The 23470-nt window shown below is 35.6% G+C and overlaps 1 protein-coding gene across 1 annotated transcript in view; it reads right to left on the bottom strand.

The window, feature by feature from the left end:
• Positions 1–518: 518 nt before the first annotated feature.
• The window catches only part of Vps36 (vacuolar protein sorting 36), a 66071-nt gene continuing 43119 nt past the window's right edge, over positions 519–23470 (bottom strand). The window contains exons 7-8 of the mRNA XM_089095228.1: positions 7207–7419; positions 519–795 (exon numbers count right to left, since the gene is read on the bottom strand). Of these exons, the coding sequence (XP_088951354.1) occupies positions 625–795; positions 7207–7419 (384 nt within the window). The 3' untranslated portion in view covers positions 519–624. The remainder of the gene's footprint in view (positions 796–7206; positions 7420–23470) is intronic.

The raw sequence follows: 23470 nt of genomic DNA on the forward strand, positions 1-23470 counted from the left end.
ATTTAAGCCAAACTGAGTAGTAGACAATTGATACTGTATTGAAATAACACAGTCCATTGCATAAACAAAATAATCATAAAATAAAATATAATCATAAAAGTGTTAATGCTTTAAACTGATGGAGAGGATAAAGGATAATCTGGGGCTATATTTAGTTTTAAGGGGCAAAACGAATCCCAAAGAGGTAATTACCCCTTCCCATCCCACTGTAATTAACACCCCTAGAGAAAAGAAAACCTTAAAACGTCTCAAATCATCTTTGTATAGTGAATTTCTTAATCAGTCCAGTTCTTTGACTTTATTCCAGAAAAAATCTAACTAAGAAGCGAAAAAAATATCGTAAAAAATGTCTATGGTGAAAATAAATACTGATCAATCGCTGAAGATGGTTACCTTGCTTATTAAGTAGGTATTACGTAAATAGGTAACACGGTAAGTAATACTGTAGATAATGCGTAAATGTCATACATGACCTTTCTTTGCTGAAACTTGTACAAAAAAGTTAATTATAAAGTAAACAAAGTGAAATCTGGTATAATTCAAATTTTAGCACAAAATCTAAAAAAATCAAAATTACTAACGGGATCAGAATTTTTTTTTAATTGGCTGAAGTGTAACGGTATCTTAAGACTTTATCAGGAATAAGTTGGGATAGAATTTCAGGCCTTCCACTGACTCGTCACGACAAACTTTCCCAATCCGCTCAGCAGATAGCAATCTTTCTCTAGCAAGTATCACAGAAATCTTTAGACTAACAGCAAAAGACTCAACGCTCTGTGGTCCTTTCTTTTCCAGCTAAAAAAAGAAGAGAGAAACTTTAGTATTTACAATGTCCTTCAGAAAATGCATTTCCATAAAGAGGGGTTGAAGATATTCCCTGGAAAAAAAAAATTCAGGATATCTATACCTAAGCACGTAAAAACCAAAGAGTATGGGCAACTTAAAGAGTGGAAAGTAGCGCTAGTGTCTGGAAAGTCACCCATGCCATCTAGCGTTTGACGTTTCTTCGCATTTTTTCAAATTTCGTAATTGTGTTTTTTTTCCAGTTACTATGATCAGACAATTATTACTACACTACTTTTGCATAACTATTACAATTAAAAATACCACGAAACTCCTAAAGCTAGAGGGCGTTTTTTTTTTTTTTTGAATTTTCGGTCACACTATCCCAGTTTTCAACCTTGTAAGTTACCCATACTCTTTGGTTAAAGCCGCTACCCCTCTCTGCGATCTCCTCTAGAAAATATAAAGAATGAAAAATCTGGATATCTAGACCCAAAAAAGTAATTAAAGAAACGAAAAAAAGAAGAGGAAATAAATTAACATTTATAAGTATATACGGCCTTTTATGCTTATTAAGTCCTTTTGGAACACCTATCAATATCCTCCCCCCCCCCTCTCTCTTCTAGAAAATCTCTCTTCTTCTAATCTCTTCTAGAAAAGTAAAGAATAAAAAATCTGGATATCCAAATAAGTAATTAAAAAATGAAAGAGAGAAGAGAAAACAAATTAACATTCATAAATTATATATAGAACTTAACATGTATAATTTTGCTTACGATACACCAGTCCACGAAGGGGACCTGAAAATACCTTTCCCCCTCTCTTCAAGGAAAGTGAAAAAAACATTTTTAACCTATGTCGAGATCTAAATAACTAAATTTATTCATTTATCAGACGTCCTCTAATGAAAAAATCCTCATGACCTGCCGTAATCTTAAGATATGTGTTGTTCATGAATTTTAGGTTTATATAAAAACTATTGGGCGAAAAAACAGCAAAAATATCAAATATGGCAAGAAAACGGATATTTGTACGGTTCGACGCGTTGTAGCAATAATAATAATAAAAAAAATATAACTAACTAAAAAATGCGGAAGTTTAAATTTAGGAAAGAGAGAATTGTATTTTGGAAGTGTTTCCTACAGTGTGTTAGAAAGTTTTCTTGGAAAGTGTTAACAATATTTTTTTTTTCTTTTGTTTTCTTTGGGATTGTAAAAGAAAGATAATTTAGTGATTATTTTCAGTTTTGCGACAGCTATTTAATTTAATTAAAAGAATACTAATAATGCAGTGATTATTTAAATCATCAAATAAAGAAAACATAAAACATAAAAGTAACTTTAACTTTTTAAGCTTGATGCCAATATCTACAAACAGAATGGGATGGTGCATTCCTCCTTCCCCGTGAATGATTCAAAGAACTCCCTCGAGACAACTAAAAAATAAGGGCCAATAAAATCTAATTTTCCTGTTTCCCCCTTTTAGGAACAGTTCCGATTTATCCCCCTCCCCAGGTTCAGGACACCGGAAAATAGGAATCCAGGCATCTTTAAAAAAAAATCAGGAAAATTCGAGCCTTTCATCTGTTTTTCTTCAAAACGTGCCGTGTTTATTATTTCAATAATTAATTATCTTTAAAGCAAGAAAACGGTAGGTTTTCCTACCCCCCTACCCCCCTGAAAGACAGACCTAGGTATTGTGACCAAATTGAAAAGGCGTGTTCAACGTTTGACAAAGAACGAATAAATAATAAAATGATGAAATTAAAAAATTGATAATATTGCCTATTATAAATAGGAAAAAAAATAATATGAAAAAAATACCGCATAGTCAGTGTGGGTTCAGAACGAATTTAAGCAATAAAATTTCGTAATTTAATGTCAGGGTCAAGACTGTTGAGTCTTTTGTGGGAACAATTTTTTAGAAAGTAAATGTCAATATTTGACGAAAAAAAAGTGGAAAATCAGAAAACAGAAAACAATTTGAAACTAATTTATAATCTAAAAGTAGTCATAAGGGGTTTTAGAAAGGAAAAATCCAGAAAGGTAAGAAAACGTTTTGGTTTATTGATAAATAATCGCATTAACTATCAAAAAAGTACGCTTAAATTATAGACAGTCTCTCCCCCCCCCCCCCAAAAAAAAAGATCCTGGATCCATGGCTTCCTCGGTTTGAAACTACACAGTGTTTTCCTGAACCAAAGTAACTGCAACTACGATCAGTCCTTATACTAGGAGCTTCTTACAAAACTTTTCAAAAAGAAACTAATGGGCACAGTTTTAATTCTACCATCTTCTTGGGGGGGGGATCTTCATGAAAAATTAAAAATTCCCAAAATTAGGCATAATAATAACTCCCTTTAAAGATTAACCAACCTCAAGAAAAACCAGTCAAAATCGAACACGGTATTCTTGGAACAGATGAGAAATGGTAAATAAAATTACTGAACTTTCTCCGGTTCCAGTTTTATTAAAAAATATCTGTCTGGGTTTTTCAAAAAATTAAGTTTAATATTAAAAAAGAGTCAAGAAAAGAAATAACTCCCTAATATATTCACATCAGAACAATTATGCGCTTAAATGAAGGCCTATCCTTAAATGATTGTCCAACCCCAAGGAAAAACACCTAAAAATCAACCAGACGGGTAGGTGGGTTCCTCAGCAAAAAGACCAAAACCCTTTTTTTGCTCGCCTCCTTACCTTGGGAAAACCCCAAGAATAAAAAATGTACCAGCTGAATGGCACATCAATACATATAATAAGATGAAAAAAAGTTTTACCACTTGCCCCCTCCCTAGCAAGGAAGGGGCAAGGTAATTTCCCTTTGGCAATGGGAATTTTCCAGGGAACAAAGTGAATTTCGTGACCACAAATTGTAGAAAACCGAGGGCAGCTGTAATCAAAAAAGAGAATATTTATTTTAATTATTAACAGCCTCTCTTTTCTCCAATGAAATACACAAATGTGGAAATGTATTTGTGAACAAACGTATAAATTTCATACAAACGTATGAAAGATATGCAAACGTGATGATTGGACAGAAATCCCTCAGAGAAATCTTTGTCTTTTTCACTCGTGCACTTGTCGCTCACGTCATGTCTCACTTGTCGAGCATAATTATTTTTCATTTTATGCCTCTTGTCGGACAGGTTTTTGTTGACTTCTTTAACTTTACCTCAAATTCAACTAACTTCAATTAAACTAATATCTTTACCTCAAATTCAAATCGTACGATTTTTTTTTTCATTCAGTCGTAAATATTTTGTCATTTATAAACAAATAAAGAATAACTAAAAGTTCAAATAGGGATAAAATTCTTTTATCGACAGTGATAGAAATTCACAAAAATACCAGATATTTCGGTCATATATGCAGTGACCGTCATCAGTAGTAAAAACAGTGGTAAATTTCACAAACAGTGAAATATTTAATAGACAGTGAAATATTCATTAATGAATTTAAAAGACAGTGATAAATTTCACAAACAGTGATAACAATAATCACATATGTTATCACATTTTATATATGAATCACATTTTTCGTCAATTTTTTCAGTACACCCGCCACCTCTAGAGTCTTCTTTTCGAGATATTCTTTATAGTTACCTATCAAATATTGAACATAGTAAGAACTTTGTCAATATTCCACTGTCATCTGTAGCTACACAAGTTGAATTGATTCAAACATGTAAAGTTCCCAGTCTGAATGAACTGTATACCAAGTATCTGCTGTGCACCACGCCATGCCTTTTTGACAATCTTTCTTGTTGTTCCAGGCGATTGTGTCTCAGCAATATGTGCCCAAGGCAATTTGTGAAGGTGTTATAACTTGTATTAGAAAAAAAGAATAAAAACCCTTCATTTCGTGGTTCGCATAGGCCAATTACTGTTTGTTCGATAATTAGCAAACTTCTTGAAAAAGTTCTCTTCCCGTTTATTAATGTACGTTGCAATTTTGGCGACAATCAATTGGCATTGGAGTTCAAAATGCACATGCTATTTTCTTGGATATTCTTGATCGGCACCGTTTGGCTAAGTAAAGTCTGTATGTGTGTGCTTTGGACATCTCTAAGGGCTTTGACTCTGTCCTTCATCCTCATGCTATCCTTGCTTTCCTTTGTAATGGTTTCAACCCTTTCATTCGCTCTTATTTATGGCATCGGTATCAAAATTCTCATGTTGAGGTGTGTTCTGGTATTCATCTTACCGATCGTACTTCAGTAAAGAGAGGAGTCAAATAAGGTTCGGTCATTGGTCCAGCTTTATTTCATAACGCTATCAGTACAGCTACTAGAAACATTCTCCCTTTCCTGATTGATCGGTTCATTGATATTAGCCAACTATCTTATGCTGATGATATTGTTTTGCTAGCGAAAGATCTTGATTCATTTCACTCTGCCGTTAATGTAGTCCAATCTAGTCTTTCAGACATAGGTCTTTCCTTAGAGGCTTTTAAAACAGAATTTATGGTTTTTCATCCAAATTCAGGGGTAGGTGAGTCTCTTTTAGTCGGGTCATCCTGAATTGCATGTTTGTATAAGTTAAATTATCTGGGAATACCTTTTACTGCGTCTATGAAGAATACGCGAACTCTCATTATTCAAGCTATTAAGGAAAAACTTCTAAAGACTTATGATATGCTTGCTAAAATAAAAGGGCAGTTTGACAAGATTTGCCTAGGAAGGCTCTATAATGCAATGTTTGTGCCCCAATACTTTTTATAACGCCAATTTGGAAGTTTTTTAATAAGACTGAACGCCTTATAATCCATAGACAGTTCTTTAGATATTGTAAGTTTTTTCTTGGCCTTCTCTTATGGATCAGGAACACTTACATTGTTAAGAAATGCAGAGTTTTTGATATTACGTTGAAAGTGGAAGAACTTAGGCTTAGGTTTGAAAAGCGTAGAGAATGTATCGTTAATTTTCCTCTTAATTACATCCGATTATTGTTATTGCTATAGTATTGTTATTCATTAGAGATGTTTTCATTGTATCTTTTTATATCCTAGGTTGTATTTTCTAAGTCTGTGTCTGTGTCTGTGTGTGTGTATTTGTTCTTTTTCTCTTTATTTACTCCTCTATCAGCATTTCATGTTTGTAAAGAGGGTACAAATAAATTATTATTACTATTATTATATGGTCACTGCATATGTGACCGAAATATTTTTGTGAAATTCATCACTGTTTATTAAAAGGATTTTATGCCTATTTGAACTTTTATTTATCGTCATGGAAAGGCAATGTGGTCTTCGAAACTATCTAAAACAAATAAAGAAATATAGTTGGGAACAAAAAAGAAGTTGAAAGAGCTTAAAAGGCCTTTTCCGGTGTTCCCTCTAGTTTCCCCCCTTCCAAACAAAAAAAAGGTTTCTTGGTGGGTATATTAATTGAATGACAAATTTTCCCCAGCTCCCAGATTTTGAAAAATACACTTTGCCCCTCCCCCTCCCCTAAATTTTGGTAAATTGACATCAATGGGAGTTTTCATTGTGCTTAATTTACACTAGTCGAAGTTCTATCTTCCAAACTGCCAGTTTCTAAGTCTTTTATTTGAAGGGCATAAACTCCTTTTTGAAAAAGCTATACTTGGGGTTTTGCATTAAAGAAAAAGCTGCTACCAGACAAAAAATGTCTTCCTTGGTTTTTACCAAGTAGCATGACCGACCTAAAATTTCAGAAGCTGTCAGCTGTTTCAATATTTTTTTCTTGTCTTTTTGCCGTATAGCCCCCCCCCCCCGACAAGAAATGCATTTCAACTGCTTAGTCATTTTCTTAAGAAATGAACAGATGCAGCGCTTACGACTACAAGCACAAACCAATGAAATGAAGCACTTGAATTCCCTTTTTTCGCGGCAATTTCTTAGAACTGTTTATCAAATCGTCGCTGGTACGTCAAAAGAACGTATCTGGCGTTTTCAAACTTTTAAAACCCTTTGATGAGCTGCTTCAGAAGGAAGATCAGCGGGGTAATTTATGTTCTATCACACTTCAATCCTCTTGATCTACATTACCCTGCCGATCCTCCCTAGGAGAGCTTTGCAAACGGTTTTTCGAAAACTGCTAATCCTCCCTTTGAGAACAGTTTAGAAAACACTTCTAGCTAACAGCTAATCCTCCCTTTAGAACAGATTAGCAAACGGTTTTTTCGCAAACTGCTAATCCTTCCTTTGAAAACAGCTTAGCAAACGAACTGTTAGTCCTCTGTTTAAGACCAGTTTAGCAAACGAACTACTGATCCTCACTTTGAAAACAGCTTAGCCAACCGTTTTTTGCAATTACCCTGGAAGCGTCTAAATATCAGATACGACTTTTAGGCGTAATAGCAACGATACATACTTTTTCCAAATACTTAGGGGAAAATCCAAAGAAGAGGCAACCCTCCACGAAAACAGTTCTGGGGAGCTACTATTGTTTTAAACTTACAGTAGTCAGAGTTTCATTATCCAAACTGCCAGTTTCTAAATCTTTTGACTGAAGGGCATAAACGCCAGTTGGAAAAAGGTATAATTGAAGTTTTCTATTGGGTCCAAGCGTCTTGCAGGCTTTCAACAAATCTTCTGGGGATACAAGAACTAGCCCTCTAGCCCGGTTTATTCGACAGTAGGCCTCAGCCAAAGAGAGAAGTCCACCAGCTTCCTGTAAATCATGAAATTTCACTGTTTTTTATTCACGCAACAATGAACAAAGGAAACAAGGTATTTACAACATAAATAAGAAATAAATCAACCATTTTAGCCACTCTTCTTGGGCGTCCAGTAAATGATAGCATGCAGTGAAATCAGATAATTAGAATTGCTTAAGTAGAAAATTACACAATAATATATATCTTAAAAAGTTCGGGAAAATCAGGAATTCAATTTTTAATGAAAAAAAAAATTTCATAGTCAGTTATACTGATTTGGTAATAGCGAACGTCTAGTTTAAAGAGAAACACCTGGGCAAGAAATCAGCAAAAATTAGCTAAAACAAATTAAACCATTTATTTAAAACAAGATACACATTCATAGGTATCACCCAACCGTAGGATCTTTTAGTAAAAAAAAAGAAGGTAACAACTATAAATTTTAGTCCAAATTACAGTAAATGCAATAATAATTAAAACTGATCAACATAAGAAACATTTTTAAAAGCCACGAACTATTAGAAACAAGAACAAAACTCTGCACAAAGTTTTGCAAGTAACAATGTGACCTGGAACAAACCGGTGCCAATTTTAGAACTCAACCAGATCTCTGGGAGGTTAGGCTCGAAGAGGGACAATGGGAGGTGGGATGAAGTTCTTGTTGATGGGATGGTAGGAGAACTTTGAGCCAAACTACATGCACAGTTTCTCACCAAGGATATAAAGGGGATCAAGTTTAAACGTTTCAAGATAAAAAGAGTAGGCTAAAGAAACGGGAAACTTCTTTACTTTTTTATGCTTTGGAGCCCGAAATTTCTCTAGATTTTTCAGCATGTAGATAGCACTGATTTTCTTTTTTTTGCAATCAAATTTCTATTTTTATACCAAGTAAGGCCAGAATAACCCTAGTAGGGCAGTGCGGTTCCTGAGGATGTTTCGGCCTATGGATGGTTCGATTTCAGGTTGGCTTTTCGTAAGAAATGAAAATCTCATTGCTGATCATTTCTTATTTAATCGCCATATCCAGTTTCGCTGCACACTACCTCAGCTAGCGAAAGATCATCTATAAATTTCCATCTTAGGTCTAGACCGACACTTATTTCATTGACCATGAGGAGGAAGCACTAAGGACCGATCACTGTTCCTTGCGGAACACCGCAGAAAACCAATAAAGAAAAGGGAAATTTATTTTTTTATAATTTCTTTTCTGTTCTCCAGAAAACCTTTTAAAAATTAAAAAATATGTTCAGAGATTTTTTCCAGTAGAATTTTTCAAACTTTAAAAAATTTCCAGGGTTTTTTTTTTAATTTCCAGTTAAGATTTTCTTCGTCATCTTTTTTAGTAAAATCTTGTGCTCAACAAGATCGAAGTTCTTTTTTAAATCTATTGCAATTAAATTTATCATTATTTTGGGCTCTTCTAGATGTTTTAAATGAAATCAAATAAACTAATTAGATAGTGAACAGTCGAAGACTTCGGGATTCGTTCTTATTAATTACTATGAATTTTTTTTAACCACAAAGAAATAAAACTCACATAAACTTGACTTAAGACCGATGTAACAGGGATTGGGCTCACACAGGAGAAATAATCAACTATTTCTTTTTTTGGAATAGGAGAGATGAATCCAATCTTCCACTTTTTTAGGAAATATCCGGTTTTAGTAATATTATTGTAACTAATATGAAGAGGGGGCGATAATTCATTAGTAAAATCTTTAGCAGGGACTACTGGAACATCAAAGAGTGTTATTGACGTTCTCGTATCAAGGTAAGTTTCTTTCTAATATCTGAAATTGAAATATTGGGAATTAAATTAGAATTTACATTTTAATCTTGTTGTGAATTTTGGTATTGTTTTTCACAGGTATTTTCAAAGACCACACTGCCTTTCCATGACGTAGAAATAACAGTTCAAACATATAATTTTTAACATATACTTTTAATCATTTTTATTTATAATAATTTTAATATATAATTTTCTTTATCTCCATTAACCTCATCTCTCAGAGCAACTACAGCAGACAAACTTTTTTCTGTTTTTTGGGGTTCCTGAAAAGTTATAAAAATGGCGTATCGCCGCCCTTTTAATTACCATAGCCGAAAACTATTCAAGCATTGAAAAACCCTGATTTTAGCTTTTTGAGAAATTTAACTTTTCGAAAATTTATATTGATGTTAAATAAGGTCCTATGTAGAAGTTTTGTTTTTTCATATTAATAGCGGCATAATTCAGATGCTTTCGAAAAAAATACTCAAAACCAACTTTTTATGCTCTTTTCAGTGGTATAAACTAAATTCAAATATTTCGAGCAAATTCGAAATTATTTCATTTTACGGCTCATGTCTCCTTTTTCCCATAGATAAGATAATCCTCTTCTGTCAAAAGTATTCTAAGCCAATTCAATATCAATCCATTTTTTGGCGTATGTCTCCTTTTTATTTGACAAAAAAGGCGACAAATGCAAGATCCCCATGTTATAGCTCCACAAAATAATCCTCATCTGCCGAAATTGGCGACACTACCTTTTCTATTACGAAACAAATAAGAGTTCCAAATAGGGATAAGTCCTTTTTTTAGACAGTGAAACAAATATATACAAAAACTCTAGACGTTGAACGACATAGTCAGTCATCATCATCATCAGTAGAGTAACTTAAGTATTACAATTAAAACAAACTATATTTATACTGAATAAAATATTAACTTCTGGGTCATGGAAATAGCCAACTAAAAATTATTAAGTGTTCATAATAAAGCTTAATATAAGTGTTGATAATATTTCTGAAAGCGGGAACATACTTTTCAAATTTGTGCTTGAAAGAGGGATAGCACTGTTTAAAAACCATATTTTAATGTATTCGTGATCTAGTTACGCTGTTTGGTTAATTTAACTATATTTGCTGAGTTTTAAATATTTTTCAGACATACCTTAATAAATCATAGCTTCAGGAATGACCTTGACGGTTTTTATCTATTAATAAGGCTTTTGGTTGCATTGGTGTTCCTCAAGGATCGGTATTTATTTATTTCTCTATAAATCGAAAAGTATATAGATTACATAAACGAAATTGCAGAAATACTTTAACAAATACTAAAAAAAACAAGATTTAGAATAGCCTTAAAAACATAACTGCATAAAATACTTAAAAAAATAATATCAAACATTATTTAAATTCTGGAAAAGTATTAGATCGTGCATATAAAGGATACTTTCAAGTCTAGGATATAATTACTTATCATAATAATAGATAATTTAAACTGCTTTTTAGTTTTGAATCTCAAGACCAATTCAGTTTTTTCCTTGAAACATTGTACCGGTTTATTTTTAATTTATATCAATTAAATTTGACTTGATTTTTTATTTTAATTTCTGCTTGTTTTCTATTTGAATTAAGATGATCCAATATTCTTATGTAATCTTTTTTTTTTTATTTGCTCATAACAACCATGATAATATGGTTAAACTTGTGTCAACGAAAATAGTCGAAATCATAATTTATGAAAAAAACAATTAATCATTAATTAGTAAAACAAAGTTTAATTGATAAATAATTAAACAAAAAATTAATTTAAACAATTAACAAAACAATGAAAATAATTAATATGCGGATGAAAGTAAGTTTCATTACTTCTTAAACAGGAAAAAACAGGAAAACTCAATATTGAGTTCATTTTTCTAATTTTGTATTGCATTGAGTCGAAAGTAAAAGGTCTATTTTTGCTAGATTGCCAGATGAAGGTATGTTTATTCTTATGTTTATATATTATATTTGGTTACATTTTAAATCTAGCTCATGTTCTACATCCTTTTCTAGCCCTAAGTATTTACAAATCATAACAAGTTGATACAACAGAAGAATAAGCGTGTAAAAACAACAGGGGATTTACTTAAGACAGTGAATTTTGTTTAAACCTTAAGAATAATTCAGCCCGATATCCAAGAGCCGTCCTCAGCAAGCTGAGGACGGCTCTAGACAGCTCAAGCAAGCTGAGGGCGTATATAAATAAAATAAAACTTACAATAAAAAACTAAAATGATTGAATTAAAATAAAGAGAATGAATTAAAATAATGAAAATTAATATTAATTGCGTTTAGAATTCTTCGAGTTCTACTGGGTAACAATGTGTTGCGATTTGCTCCTATGGAACTGAGCAAATGATACTGTGCCGTTTTAAATTCTAGGAAACCAATGTTATAGCGCCGTAATTTTCTCCCCGATCTGTTTTCTGTAATCGTTCTACCCTGGAAAAGTCAGTTTTATTAGTAGCTATAAATATTATACTTTTTTTTATTGTAGATAAATACATTTTTTTGGTACGGGAAAGGGAAAGTTAGGCGCAGTGAATTTGGTATAAGAAATTTTTTTTACTTTTATAACTTTAATAAATCAAATAATATTAACATTTTGATTACTAAATATCAGTATCAAACAGTTCGTGGTAACGAACTGTAAGTAAGGAGCGACCCGGCTCAATGGTAACCGAAACTCTAGAAAACGGGTTTTTGATACCAATAGATACATCAAAAGAATCAGATTTCAATGCTGATTTCAAATATATAACTTTCATCATTTTTAGTGCTACCCATCAAAAGTTGCGCGCCTGAGAAAATTTAGCTGATTTTCAAAAAAAGGGGGAAAGACCTCCTAAAAGTCATAGAACCTTAATAAAAATCACACCATCATATTCAGCGTATAACAGAATCTTATTATAGAGGTTTAAAGCACTTATCTACAAAAATGTGGAATTTTGCATTTTTTGCCAGAGGAAAGATCACGGATGCGTGTTTATTATTTTTTTTTTTTCCAGGGGTGATCGTATCGACCCAGTAATCCTAGAATATCGTGGGAGGGCTCATTAAAACGGAAATTAAAAGTTCTAGTGCCTTTTTAAGTGAACAAAAAACTGGAGGGCAACTAGGCCCCCTCCCACACTCATTTTTTCCCCAAAGTCACCCGATCAAAATTTTGAGATAGCCATTTTGTTCAGGATGGTCGAAAATATGATAACTATGTCTTTTTGGATGACTTAATCCCCCGAAGTCCCCAGGGGGAGGGCTAAAAGTTATGAACTTTACCCAATGTTAACATACAGTATTGATTACTGGGAAGTATACAGAAGTTTTCAGAAGGGTTTTTTTCTGGTAGCGGGGGGGGGGGGTGGGTCGGGGGTTATGTTGGAGGATCTGTCCATGAAGGAAGTTTTCATGGGGAAGGGAAATTGCCATGAAGGGGGCGCCGGACTTGCCAGCATTATTGGTTATTGGGAAGTATACAGACATTTTCAGGAAGGATTTTTTTCTGGAGGGGGGGGCTAGAGGAGGGGGTTACTCTGCAGAATCTTTCCGTGGAGGATGTTTCTTTGGGGTAAGGGACATTTCTATGAAGGGGGCGCCGGATTTCCCAGCATTATTTAAAAAACGATCAGAAATTAAATAAAAAAAAAGTTTTCAACTGAAAGTAAGAAGCAACATTAGAACTCAAAACGAATAGAAATTATAACGTATGTGAGGGGGTTCTCCCCCAAGTCAATACCTCGCTCTTTAAGCTACAGTTTTTTTTATTGCTTTAAAAAGAGCTATCTATTCTAATTAAAAGGCCTTTGTGAGTCAGGGGTTTGTGAATCAAATTTTTTTTTAAATTTTAAAGTGAAGAGCGTGGTATTGACTAAGGGGAGAACCCCCTCATATACATAATAACATATACGTTAAAACAAAAACAATAAAAAAACAAGCGATACGGCTCAATAGTAATCGAAACTTTTAAAAACGGAAGTTTGATGACAATAAATGTATCAAAAGAATGTGTTTATAATGCTGATTCTAAATATATAAATTTTATCAAGTTTAGTATTACTCATCAAAGGCTATGCGCCTGAGAAAATTTACCCGATTTTTTAAAGAGAGAGGAAACATCCCCTACAAGTGAAAGAATTTTAATGAAAATCACACCGTTAGATTCAGCGTATCAGAAAACCCTATTACATAGGTTTAAAGCTCATATCTGCAAAAATCTGCAACTTTGTATTTTTTGCCAGAAGAAAAATATACGAATATAGAAGTTATTTACGTAAGTTAATTTGTAAATTACGTCATAACCAAATTTAGAGACATCCATTTAACAAAAGAAAAGTAAAATTTTTATGCGAATTTTGTTTAATTATTCAATGAAGGTGAGCCAAAATAAAAGCTGCATTAACTAAAAAACGAACAGAAATTAAATAAAAAAAAACAAGTTTTTTAAACTGAAAGTAAGGAGCGACATTAAAACTTAAAACGAACAGAAATTATTCCGTATATGAAAGGGGCTGTCCCCTCCTCAACGCCTCGCTCTTTACGCTAAAGTTTGACTCTGTCTCACAACCTTATTTTTTAAAACAATAAAAAACTTTAGCGTAAAGAGCGAAAAGTTGAGGAGGGGACAGCCCCTTTCATATACGGAATAATTTCTGTTCGTTTTAAGTTTTAATGTCGCTCCTTACTTTGAGTATAAAAAACTTGTTTTTTATTTAATATATATATTAAACTGACAATGGACATTCATTTGTATTTTTTCAGTAAAGTGCAAATTTTATTCTGGCCTTGGGAAGGCATAGGGGTTTTGCGGCCCAACTTATGTTAATTTCTGCTCGTTTTGAGTTTGACTCGGTTATTTATTGTAATTTCTGTTCGTTTTGGGTTTCATTTATTTATTGATGCTTATTTCTGGTAGTTTCGAGCTTGGTAGATTATTTGATTTTATTTTTGCTCATTTTTGATTTAATGGAGTTCTTTACTTTTCTTTGAAAAACTTATTTTGTGGAAATTTTTTTTTTTATTAAATTTGGTTCGTGTTATATTGACATAGTCTTTTCAGGGAAAAAGAAAATAACACTTTAAATCTTCTCGTTTTTTAAGACTTTATAGCTTTGCCTACTATTTGTATGCTGGAGAAAAATTTTCAGCAATTTTTAAAAACATACTCTTTTAAAAATCTGGACACAAATAGTACTGTTTAACTTAGTTTCATACCTCCTCTAGTTGACCTGAAATGGAAAACTTGATACCATTCGCAAAAAAATCTATTTACTTTCTTTGATAGCTTGGATACACTTACACTATTTTGATTTGGTTAAATTTTAAGACCGGAAGTAGCCTCAAAAGTTTGAGCATAATACCATCAGTCGTTCTTGGGATACTGCTGAGATACCTTATTGGGAAGTAGCATTATCACAATACATTTTGATTTAATCTTAAGGAAACATTTAGTTTTTAAACATAATGGACAAATGGGAGGGTGGGAGTGAAAGGGGGATTAGTTGCCCTCCAATCACTTTCGACTATTAAAAAGGGCATCAGCCCTTTTTATTTTAAATCGAATGAGCCCCCCTTCGAAGTTCCCAAGACAACTCCTTCGATACGAAGTGCCCTGGTCTAAACAACAACAACAACAAAAAATATTACTAATAACTTTCGACTATTAAAAAGGGCACTAGCCCTTTGAATTTCAAATCTATTGAGCCATTTTCTGAAATTTCTACGACAAAGCCTTCTATAAAACCTTATATGCCCCCAGGGAATAACTTAAAACCCTTGCCCTGAGGGCTGTGGCGGAGTATCCTCCTCAAAAACATATTTTCTATCTGTAAATCAACTACGCTGAACAAAATGGCTATCTCAAAATTTTTATTGGATGTGTTTGGGGAATGATGGATGTTTTAATATATAAAACATTATATGCCCCCTGGGCATAACTTAAAAACCCTTGTCCTGAGGGCTGTGGGGGAGTGTCCTTTTCAAAAACATATTTTCTATCTGGAAATCAGCTAGCCTACGCTAAACAAAATGGCTATTTGAAAATTTTGTTTGGATGTAATTGGGTGAATCATGGACGTGGGGGGGGGGCTAGTTGCCCTCCAATCACTTTCGACTATTAAAAGGGGCACTAGCCCTTTGGATTTCCAATCGAATGAGCATTTTTTGAAGTTTCTACGACAACGCCTTCTTATAAAAACATTATATGCCCCCAGGGCATAACATAAAACCTTTGCCCTGAGGGTTGTGGGGAAGTACCCTCCTCAAAAGCACTTTTTCTGTATGGAAATCAACTAGCCTACGCTGAACAAAATGGATATCTCAAAATTCTGATTGGATGTGTTTTGGGGAGTTATGGGCGTGGGGGGTTAGTTGCCCTCCAATCACTTTCAACTATTAAAAAGGGCACTAGCCCTTTGTATTCCCAATGGAATGAGCCTGCTTTGAAACTTCTACGAAAACGCCTTCTATAAAAACCTTATATGTCCCCAGGGCATAACTTAAAGCCCTTGCCCTGAGGGTTGTGGGGGAGTGTTCTCCTCAAAAACGTATTTTCTATTTGGAAATCAACTACGCTGAACAAAATGGCTATCCCAAAATTTTGATTGGATGTGTTTGGGGAATGTTGGGCGTGGGGGGGGGGGCTAGTTGCCCTCCAATCACTTTCGACTATTAAAAAGGGCACTAGCCGTTTGAATTTCCAATCGAATGAGCCTTTTTTGAAGTTTCTACGACAACGCCCTCTATAAAAAAATTATATGCCCCCTGGGCATAACTTAAATCCCCTGTCCTGAGGGTTGTGGGGGAGTGTCCTCCTCAAAATCATGTTTTTGACCTGGAAATCAACTAGTCCACGCTAAACAAAATGGCTATCTGAAAATTCTAATTGGATGTGTTTGGGAGAATGATGGACGTGGGGGGGCTAGTCGCCCTCCAATAATTTTCGACTATTAAGGGAACTAGCCCTTTGAATTTCCAATCAAATGAGCCTGTTTTGAAGTTTCTACTACAACGCCTTCTATATAAACCGTAAATGCCCCAAGGGCATAACTTAAAACCCTTGCCGTGAGGGTTGTGGGGGAGTGTCCTGGTAAAAACCTATTTTCTATCTGGAAATCAACTAGCCTACGCTGAACAAAATGGCTATCTCAAAATTCCGATTGGATGCGTTTGGAGGAATAATGGGCGTGGGGGGCTAGTTACCCTCAAATCACTTTCAACTATTAAAAAGTCTTTGAATTCCCAATCGAATGAGCCTGTTTTGAAGTTTCTAAGAAAACGCCTTCTATAAAAACCTTATATGCCCCTAGGGCAGAACTTAAAAACTTTGCCCTGAGGGTTGCGGGGGAGTGTCCTCCTCAAAAACATATTTTCTATCTGGAAATCAACTATTCTACGCTGAAAAAAATGGCTATCTAAAAATTTTGATTGGATGTGTTTTGGGGAATGATGGGCGTGGGGGGGGGGGGCTAGGTACGCTGAACAAAATGGCTATCTCAAAATTTTGATTGGATGTGCTTGGGGGAATGATGGGGTGGGGAGGGGGGCTAGTTGCCCTCCAATCACTTTCGACTATTAAAAAGGGCATTAGCCCTTTGAATTTCTAATCTAATGAGCCTGTTTTGAAGTTTCTACGACAACACCTTCAATAAGAACCTTATATACCCCCAGGGCATAACTCAAAACCCTTGCCCTGAGGGTTGTGGGGGAGTATCCTCCTCAAAACATATTTTCTATCTGGAAATCCACTACGCTGAACAAAATGGCTATCTCAAAATTTTGATTGGACGTGTTTGGGGGAATGATGGGCATGGGGGGGGGGAGTTTCCCTCCAATCACTTTCGACTATTAAAACGGGCACTAGCCCTTTGAATTTCCAATCGAATGAGCCTGTTTTGAAGTTTCTACGACAACACATTCTATAAAAACCTTATATGCCCCCAGGGCATAACTTAGAACCCCTGCCCTGAGGGTTGTGGGGGAGTGTCCTCCTTAAAAACACATTTTCTATCTGGGAATCAACTACGCTGAACAAAATGGTTATCTCACCGTTTTGATTGGATGTGTTTGGGGGAATGATGGGTGGGGATTTTCTATCTGGAAATCAGCTACGCAGACAAAATGTCTATCTTAAAATGTTGATTGGATGTGTTTGGGAGAATGATGGGCTTGGGGGGAGGACTAGTTGCCCTCCAATCACTTTTGACTATTAAAAAGGGCACTAGCCCTTTGAATTTCCAATTAAATAAACCTGTTTTAAAGTTTCTGCGACAACGCCTTCTATAAAAGCCTTATATTTCCCCAGGGCATAACTTAAAACCCTTGCCCTGAGGGTTGTGGGGGAGTGTCCCTCTCAAAAGCCTATTTTCTATCTGGAAATCAACTACGTTGAACAAAATGGCTCGAAAATTTTGTTTGGATATGTTTGGGGGAATGATGGGCACGGAGGGGGGGGGCTAGTTGCCCTCCAACCACTTACGACTATTAAAACGGCTCTAGCTTTTTGAATTTCCAATCGAATGAGCCCTTTTTGAAGTTTCTACGACAACGCCTTCAATAAAAACTTTATATTCTAGGTAACGTGTCCCATTTGTAATATTGAAGAGGAAAATTTGGACCATTTTCTGTGCCGGTGCCAGGGGCTTACTAATTTGAGGGAGGGTATTTTGGGGAAAAGTAATTTTTCATTTCGGGGCATGTTGTCTCTGACGGTACCTAGCCTCATATGTAGATTATGTAGATTTGTGGATCAGGCACTAAAGATAAGAAAAGAACTATTATGAAGAAGATTTGTTATGGTTTGGAAAAAGAAAGCTGAAGGGAGTTTTGCTTTTGTTTTCCTGCTATATTTGATGTATAGTGTATATGGCCCTGTATAAAAGCTTTTGAATACACGATTATTATTATTATTATTATTATGTGTGTGACATTGTGTGTAATTATGTGAGTTATTATGTAGTATTATATATAGTATTATATAATTTTATAGTATTATGTGTGTTTTTGTGCTGCAACTGTTATGTTATTTTATTTTTATTTGCTATGGGCTACGTTTAGTTATTGTTATTGTTGTTATATATATTTTAAATATAAGCCCCCAGGGCATAACTTAAAACCCTTGCCCTGAGGGTTGTGGGGGAGTGTCCTCCCCAAAAACATAATTTCTATCTGGAAATCAACTACTCTAAAAAAAAATGGTTATCTCACAATTTTGATTAGATGTGTTTGGGGGAGTGGTGGGCGTGAGGGGGGGGGGCTAGTTGCCCTCTAATCACTTTCGACTATTAAAAAGGGCACTAGCACTTTGAATTTCCAATAGAATGAGCCTGTTTTGAAGTTTCTACGACAACGAGTTCTGTAAAAACCTTATATGGCCCCAGGGTATAATTTAAAACCCTTGCCCCTAGGGTTGTGGGGGAGTCTCTTCCTCAAAAACACATTTTCTATCTGGAAATCAATTACGCTGAACAAAATGGCTATCTCAAAGTTTCGATTGGATGTGTTTGGGGGAATGATTGGCGTGAGAGGGGGGGGACTAGTTGCCCTCCAATCACTTTCTACTATTAAAAAGGGAAATAGAACTCTCGATTTTTAATCGAATGAGCCCCACTTGAAGTCTCTAAGACGACCCCTTCTATATGAAGTGCCCTGCTTTAAAGAAAAAAAAATAATAAACTGTAAATTGTGTCAACATTGATCTTATATGCCCTCAGGGCATAACTTAAAACTCTTGCCCCGAGGGTTGTGGGGGAGTGTCCTTCTCAAAAAGATATTTTCTATCAGGAAATCAAATACGCTGAACAAAATGGCTATGTCAAAATTTTGATTGGATGTGTTTGTGGGAATGATGGGCGTGGGGGGGGGGGCTAGTTGCCGTCCAATCACTTTCGACTATTAAAAGGGGCACTAGCCACTCCAATTTCCAAACGAATAAGCCCTTTTCGAAGTTTCTACGAAAACTCCTTCGATACGAAGTACCCATGTATGGAAAAAAAACATTGTGCCCACATCGTTCTTTACTTCGTTCTTTACATCGTTCTTTACTAGCGCGCTGCCTATGATTTCTACAACAGCTTTCTATATAAACCTTATATGCCCTCAGGGGATAACTTACAACCCTTGTACTGAGGGCTCTGAGGGGGTTATCATCCTAACAGACCTACTTTCCAGGACTTTCAACTACGTTGAACAAAATGGATATCTCAAAATTTTGATTGGATGTGTTTGGGAAAATGGTGTGCGTGAGAGGGGCGTTAGTCGCTCTTCAATCACTTTCAACTATTAAAACTGGCAATAGCCCTTTCAGTTTCCAACAGTTTCAATTGTGCCTTTTTGAAGTTTATACGGCAACACTTTCAATATAAACCTTATTTGTCCCCAGGGCATAACTTAGAACCCTTGCCCTTAGGGCTCAGAGGGGGTAGGGTTGTCATCCTTAAAGACCTAATTTCCAAAACTTTCAATAATTCGTAAGTAACGTATATTTATTACTAATAAAAACGTTCGTAAATAAAATTAAACAGGTTTCGAGAAATCCATTTAACCAAATAAAAGTAAAATTAATATTCAAATTTTTTTTTTTATTATTCATGTACGGTGAGCCAAAATCAAAACCTGCATTAATTCAAAAACGTTCAAAAATTAAATAAAAAAAACAAATTTTTTTAACTGAAAGTAAGGAACGACGTTAAAACATAAAACGAACAGAAATTATTCCGTATATGAAAGGGGCTGTCCCCTCCTCAACACCACGCTCTTTACGCTAAAGTTTTACTTTCTCACAACATTATTTTTTTAAACAATAAAAAACTTTAGCGTAAAGAGCGAGGCGTTGAGGAGGGGACAGCCCTTTTCATATACGGAATAATTTCTGTTCGTTTTAATTTTTAACGTCGTTCCTTACTTTCAGTTAAAAAAAAATTGTTTTTTTTTATTTAATTTAAAAATTGGGAATGAGTCGTTCTATGCAGCCCATACAATCTCTTAAAGTACCCTAATTGAACACACTCTAGCTGAGCCGCTTTCATATGCCCCCAAATCTCTGCTCCGTATTGTAGAGTTGGTATTTATCATAGGCAGCGAACGATGTTGCCACAATGTATTTTGTTTTTTTCCATACCAGGGCACTTCGTATCGAAGGAGTTGTCGTAGAAACTTCGAAGAGGTTTCATTCGATTGGAAATTGGAGTGGATAGTGCCCTTTTTAATAGTTAAAAGTGATTGGGGGCATCTAACCCCCCCCCCCCCCGCCCATCATTCGCCAAACACATCCAATCAAAATTTTGAGATAGCCATTTTTTGCGTAGTTGATTTCAAGATAGAAAATATGTTTTTGAGGAGGACACTCCCCCACAACCCTCAGGGCAAGGGTTTTAAGTTATGCCCCGGGGAGATATAAGAACGATGTTGGCACAATTTATTATTTATTATTTTTTCCTTTAGAGCAGGGCACTTCGTATCGAAGAAGTTGTCGTAGAAACTTCGAAAAGGGATGATTCAATTGGAAATTGGAGTGGCTTGTGCCCTCTTTAGTAGTCGAAAGTGACTGGAAGGCAACTAACACCCCTTCCACACCCCCCATTTCCCCAAACATATCCAAAAAAAATTATGAGATAGACGTTTTGTTAAAGTAGTTGAAAGATCTAGAAATCATGTCTATGAGGAGGACCCTCCTCCCAAAACTCTCAGGGGAAGGGTTGTAAGTTATACCCTGGGAGCTTATAAGGTTTTAATTGAAAGCGTTGTCGTCGAAACTTTAAAAGGGCTCGTTTGATTGGAATTTTAAAGGGCCAGCGCCCTTTTTAATAGTCAAAAGTGATTAGAGGGCAAGTAACCCTCTCTCACCCCCACCACTTCCCCCAACACATCCAATCAAAATTTTGAGATGCCCTTTGTTCAACGTAGTTGATTTCCAGATAGGAAATATTTTTCTGAGGACACTCTCCCACAACCCTCAGGGCAAAGATTTTAAGTTATGCCCCGGGGGATATAAAAACAATGTTGGCACAATGTATTATTTTTTTCCTTTTGAGCAGGGCACTTCGTATCGAAGAATTTGTCGTAGAAACTTCAAAAAGGGTTCATATTGGAGTGGCTTGTGCTCTTTTTGATAGTCGAAAGCGATTAGAAGGCAACTAACACCCCTTCCACGCCCACCATTTCCTAAAACACATCCGAACAAAATTTTGAGATAGCCATTTTGTTCAGCGTAGTTGATTTCCAGGTAGAAATTATGTTTTGAAAAGGACACTCCACCACAGCCCTCAGGGCAAGGGTTGTAAATTATGCCCTGGGGCATATAAGGTTTTTATAGAAGGCGTTGTCGTAGAAACTTCAAAAAAGGATCATTCGATTGGAGATTCAAAGAGATAGTGCCCTTTTTAACAGTCAAAAGTGATTGGAGGGCAACTAAACGCCCTCTCGTGCCCACCTTATCCCCAAACACATCCAATCAAAATTTTGAGATAGCCATTTTATTCAACTTAGTTTTAAGTTCTGAAAATTAGGTTTTTGAGGAGGAAAATCCCCCACAGCCCTTAGGGCAAAGGTTGTAAGCTATGCCCTGGGGGGCATATAAGGTTTTTATAGAAAGCGTTGTCGCAGAAACTTGAAAAGGGGCTTATTCGATTGGAAATTGAAATGGCTAGAGTCCTTTTTAATAGTCGAAAGTGATTGGAAGATAACTAACACTCCTTCCACGCCCACCATTTGTCCAAGCACAAAATTTTGAGATAGCCATTTTATTCAACGCAGTTTAAAGTTCAGGAAATTATACCTTTGAGCAGGACACTCCCCCTACAGTCTTCAGGGCAAGGGCTATAAGTTATGCCCTGGGGGCATATGAGGTTTTATTTTAATCTTTGTCGTAGAAACTTGAAAAAGGGCTCGTTCGATTAGAATTTCAAAGGGCTAGTGCCTTTTTTAATAGTCGAAAATGATTTGAGGGTAAGTAATCTCCCACTGACGCCCACCTTTTCCCCAAACAAATCCAATCAAAATTTTTAGATAGTTGTTGGGGTTACACCCCTGTTTCTTTTCCTTTCAGATAAATGACCTGTTTTCGTTTTTTTAATTACATTTGCTTATAGTATAATTTCAAAAGACAGGTTAAATTCTCGTCGTTAAGTTAGAGGTGTTGCAATAAGTAAGCTTGAAGTAAGTTCTATTTTTGGTACTTCCTGGTTTGGGAGTCATTGAAAGATAAATCTAAGAGGTAGAATTGGGTTTGAATGAGGATGTAGCTGATTGGCTGGGCCAAGCGAAGGTCCACCCATATGAACAGTTATGTGAAAATATTTTTTTGTTTTAGTGTACGCTTAGACCCCGTTCGGGGATATAGATTTATGTCGGATTATTGTGACCCTTTTGGAAGAATACAAGTAAGGTATTTTCTTAAGACTGTGTACTAGTTTCCGTAACCCAGGCAGGGCAGGAATAGAGCTACGAGGTACCGTCATTATTATATTGACAGGGAGGTTTGTTACCTCAAAGGAGAGAGTTAAGAAATTTTCTAGCCGTAACCCAAGGCGGGTAGATTTGGCTTTAGAAAGTGGCCATTTGACCACTCGATCGCGTTATCATGCCCTGGGACAGGATGTACTGTAAATCGAGTAGTACCAAACCCGATGTTTGCAGAACCGTTGGGGTAAGAGCGGGAATCCCACTAACATTTGGGCCGACAAGGGGTTCTCCCCCTCGAGTAAGTGGCATAGCAACCTTTTTGCGCCATTTTTGCATCAATAAGTGGCGACACCCGTACTTACACCCCAATAAGTGGTGGCAGCAACAAAAGGAGCTATCAGTAAACCTGATAGTAAAAACAATTCTGCGTTTTCGAAGAGACAAGTAATTTAGCCTACAAGAGTGGCCTATTGTGGTTACATATATAAAAAATCGCAAAGAGAAATGTTTTTTTTTTTATCTGAGCTGTGCCTAGTCGGATAATAATATGTAATAAAATTTAAGAATCAATAGATCACGCGAATAATTAATTTGTAAGACAAGGGAGGCTGCGCCGCCCACACAGAACCCACGTAGAATCGGCAAATTAAAAGGAAATAATTTTTCACGAAAGGATAAAAAGAGACACTGATAAAAGAATTTTCATTCGGAAGGAAGACGTAAAGTAAACCTTGAAATAATGGCGGACAAACGGAGAATTCAGACAAGATCTACCGCGGTAAAACAAAAATTGAATTCAGACACACAATTGTATGCGACTCCCGCTGGAAATACCCTAAGGAAAACACCGTCAGATAGAACCATATA

Source organism: Artemia sp. Qi Xiang Cuo, chromosome 10 (assembly GCF_049724085.1).
Source record: "Artemia sp. Qi Xiang Cuo chromosome 10, ASM4972408v1, whole genome shotgun sequence".
NCBI lineage: Eukaryota > Metazoa > Arthropoda > Branchiopoda > Anostraca > Artemiidae > Artemia > Artemia sp. Qi Xiang Cuo.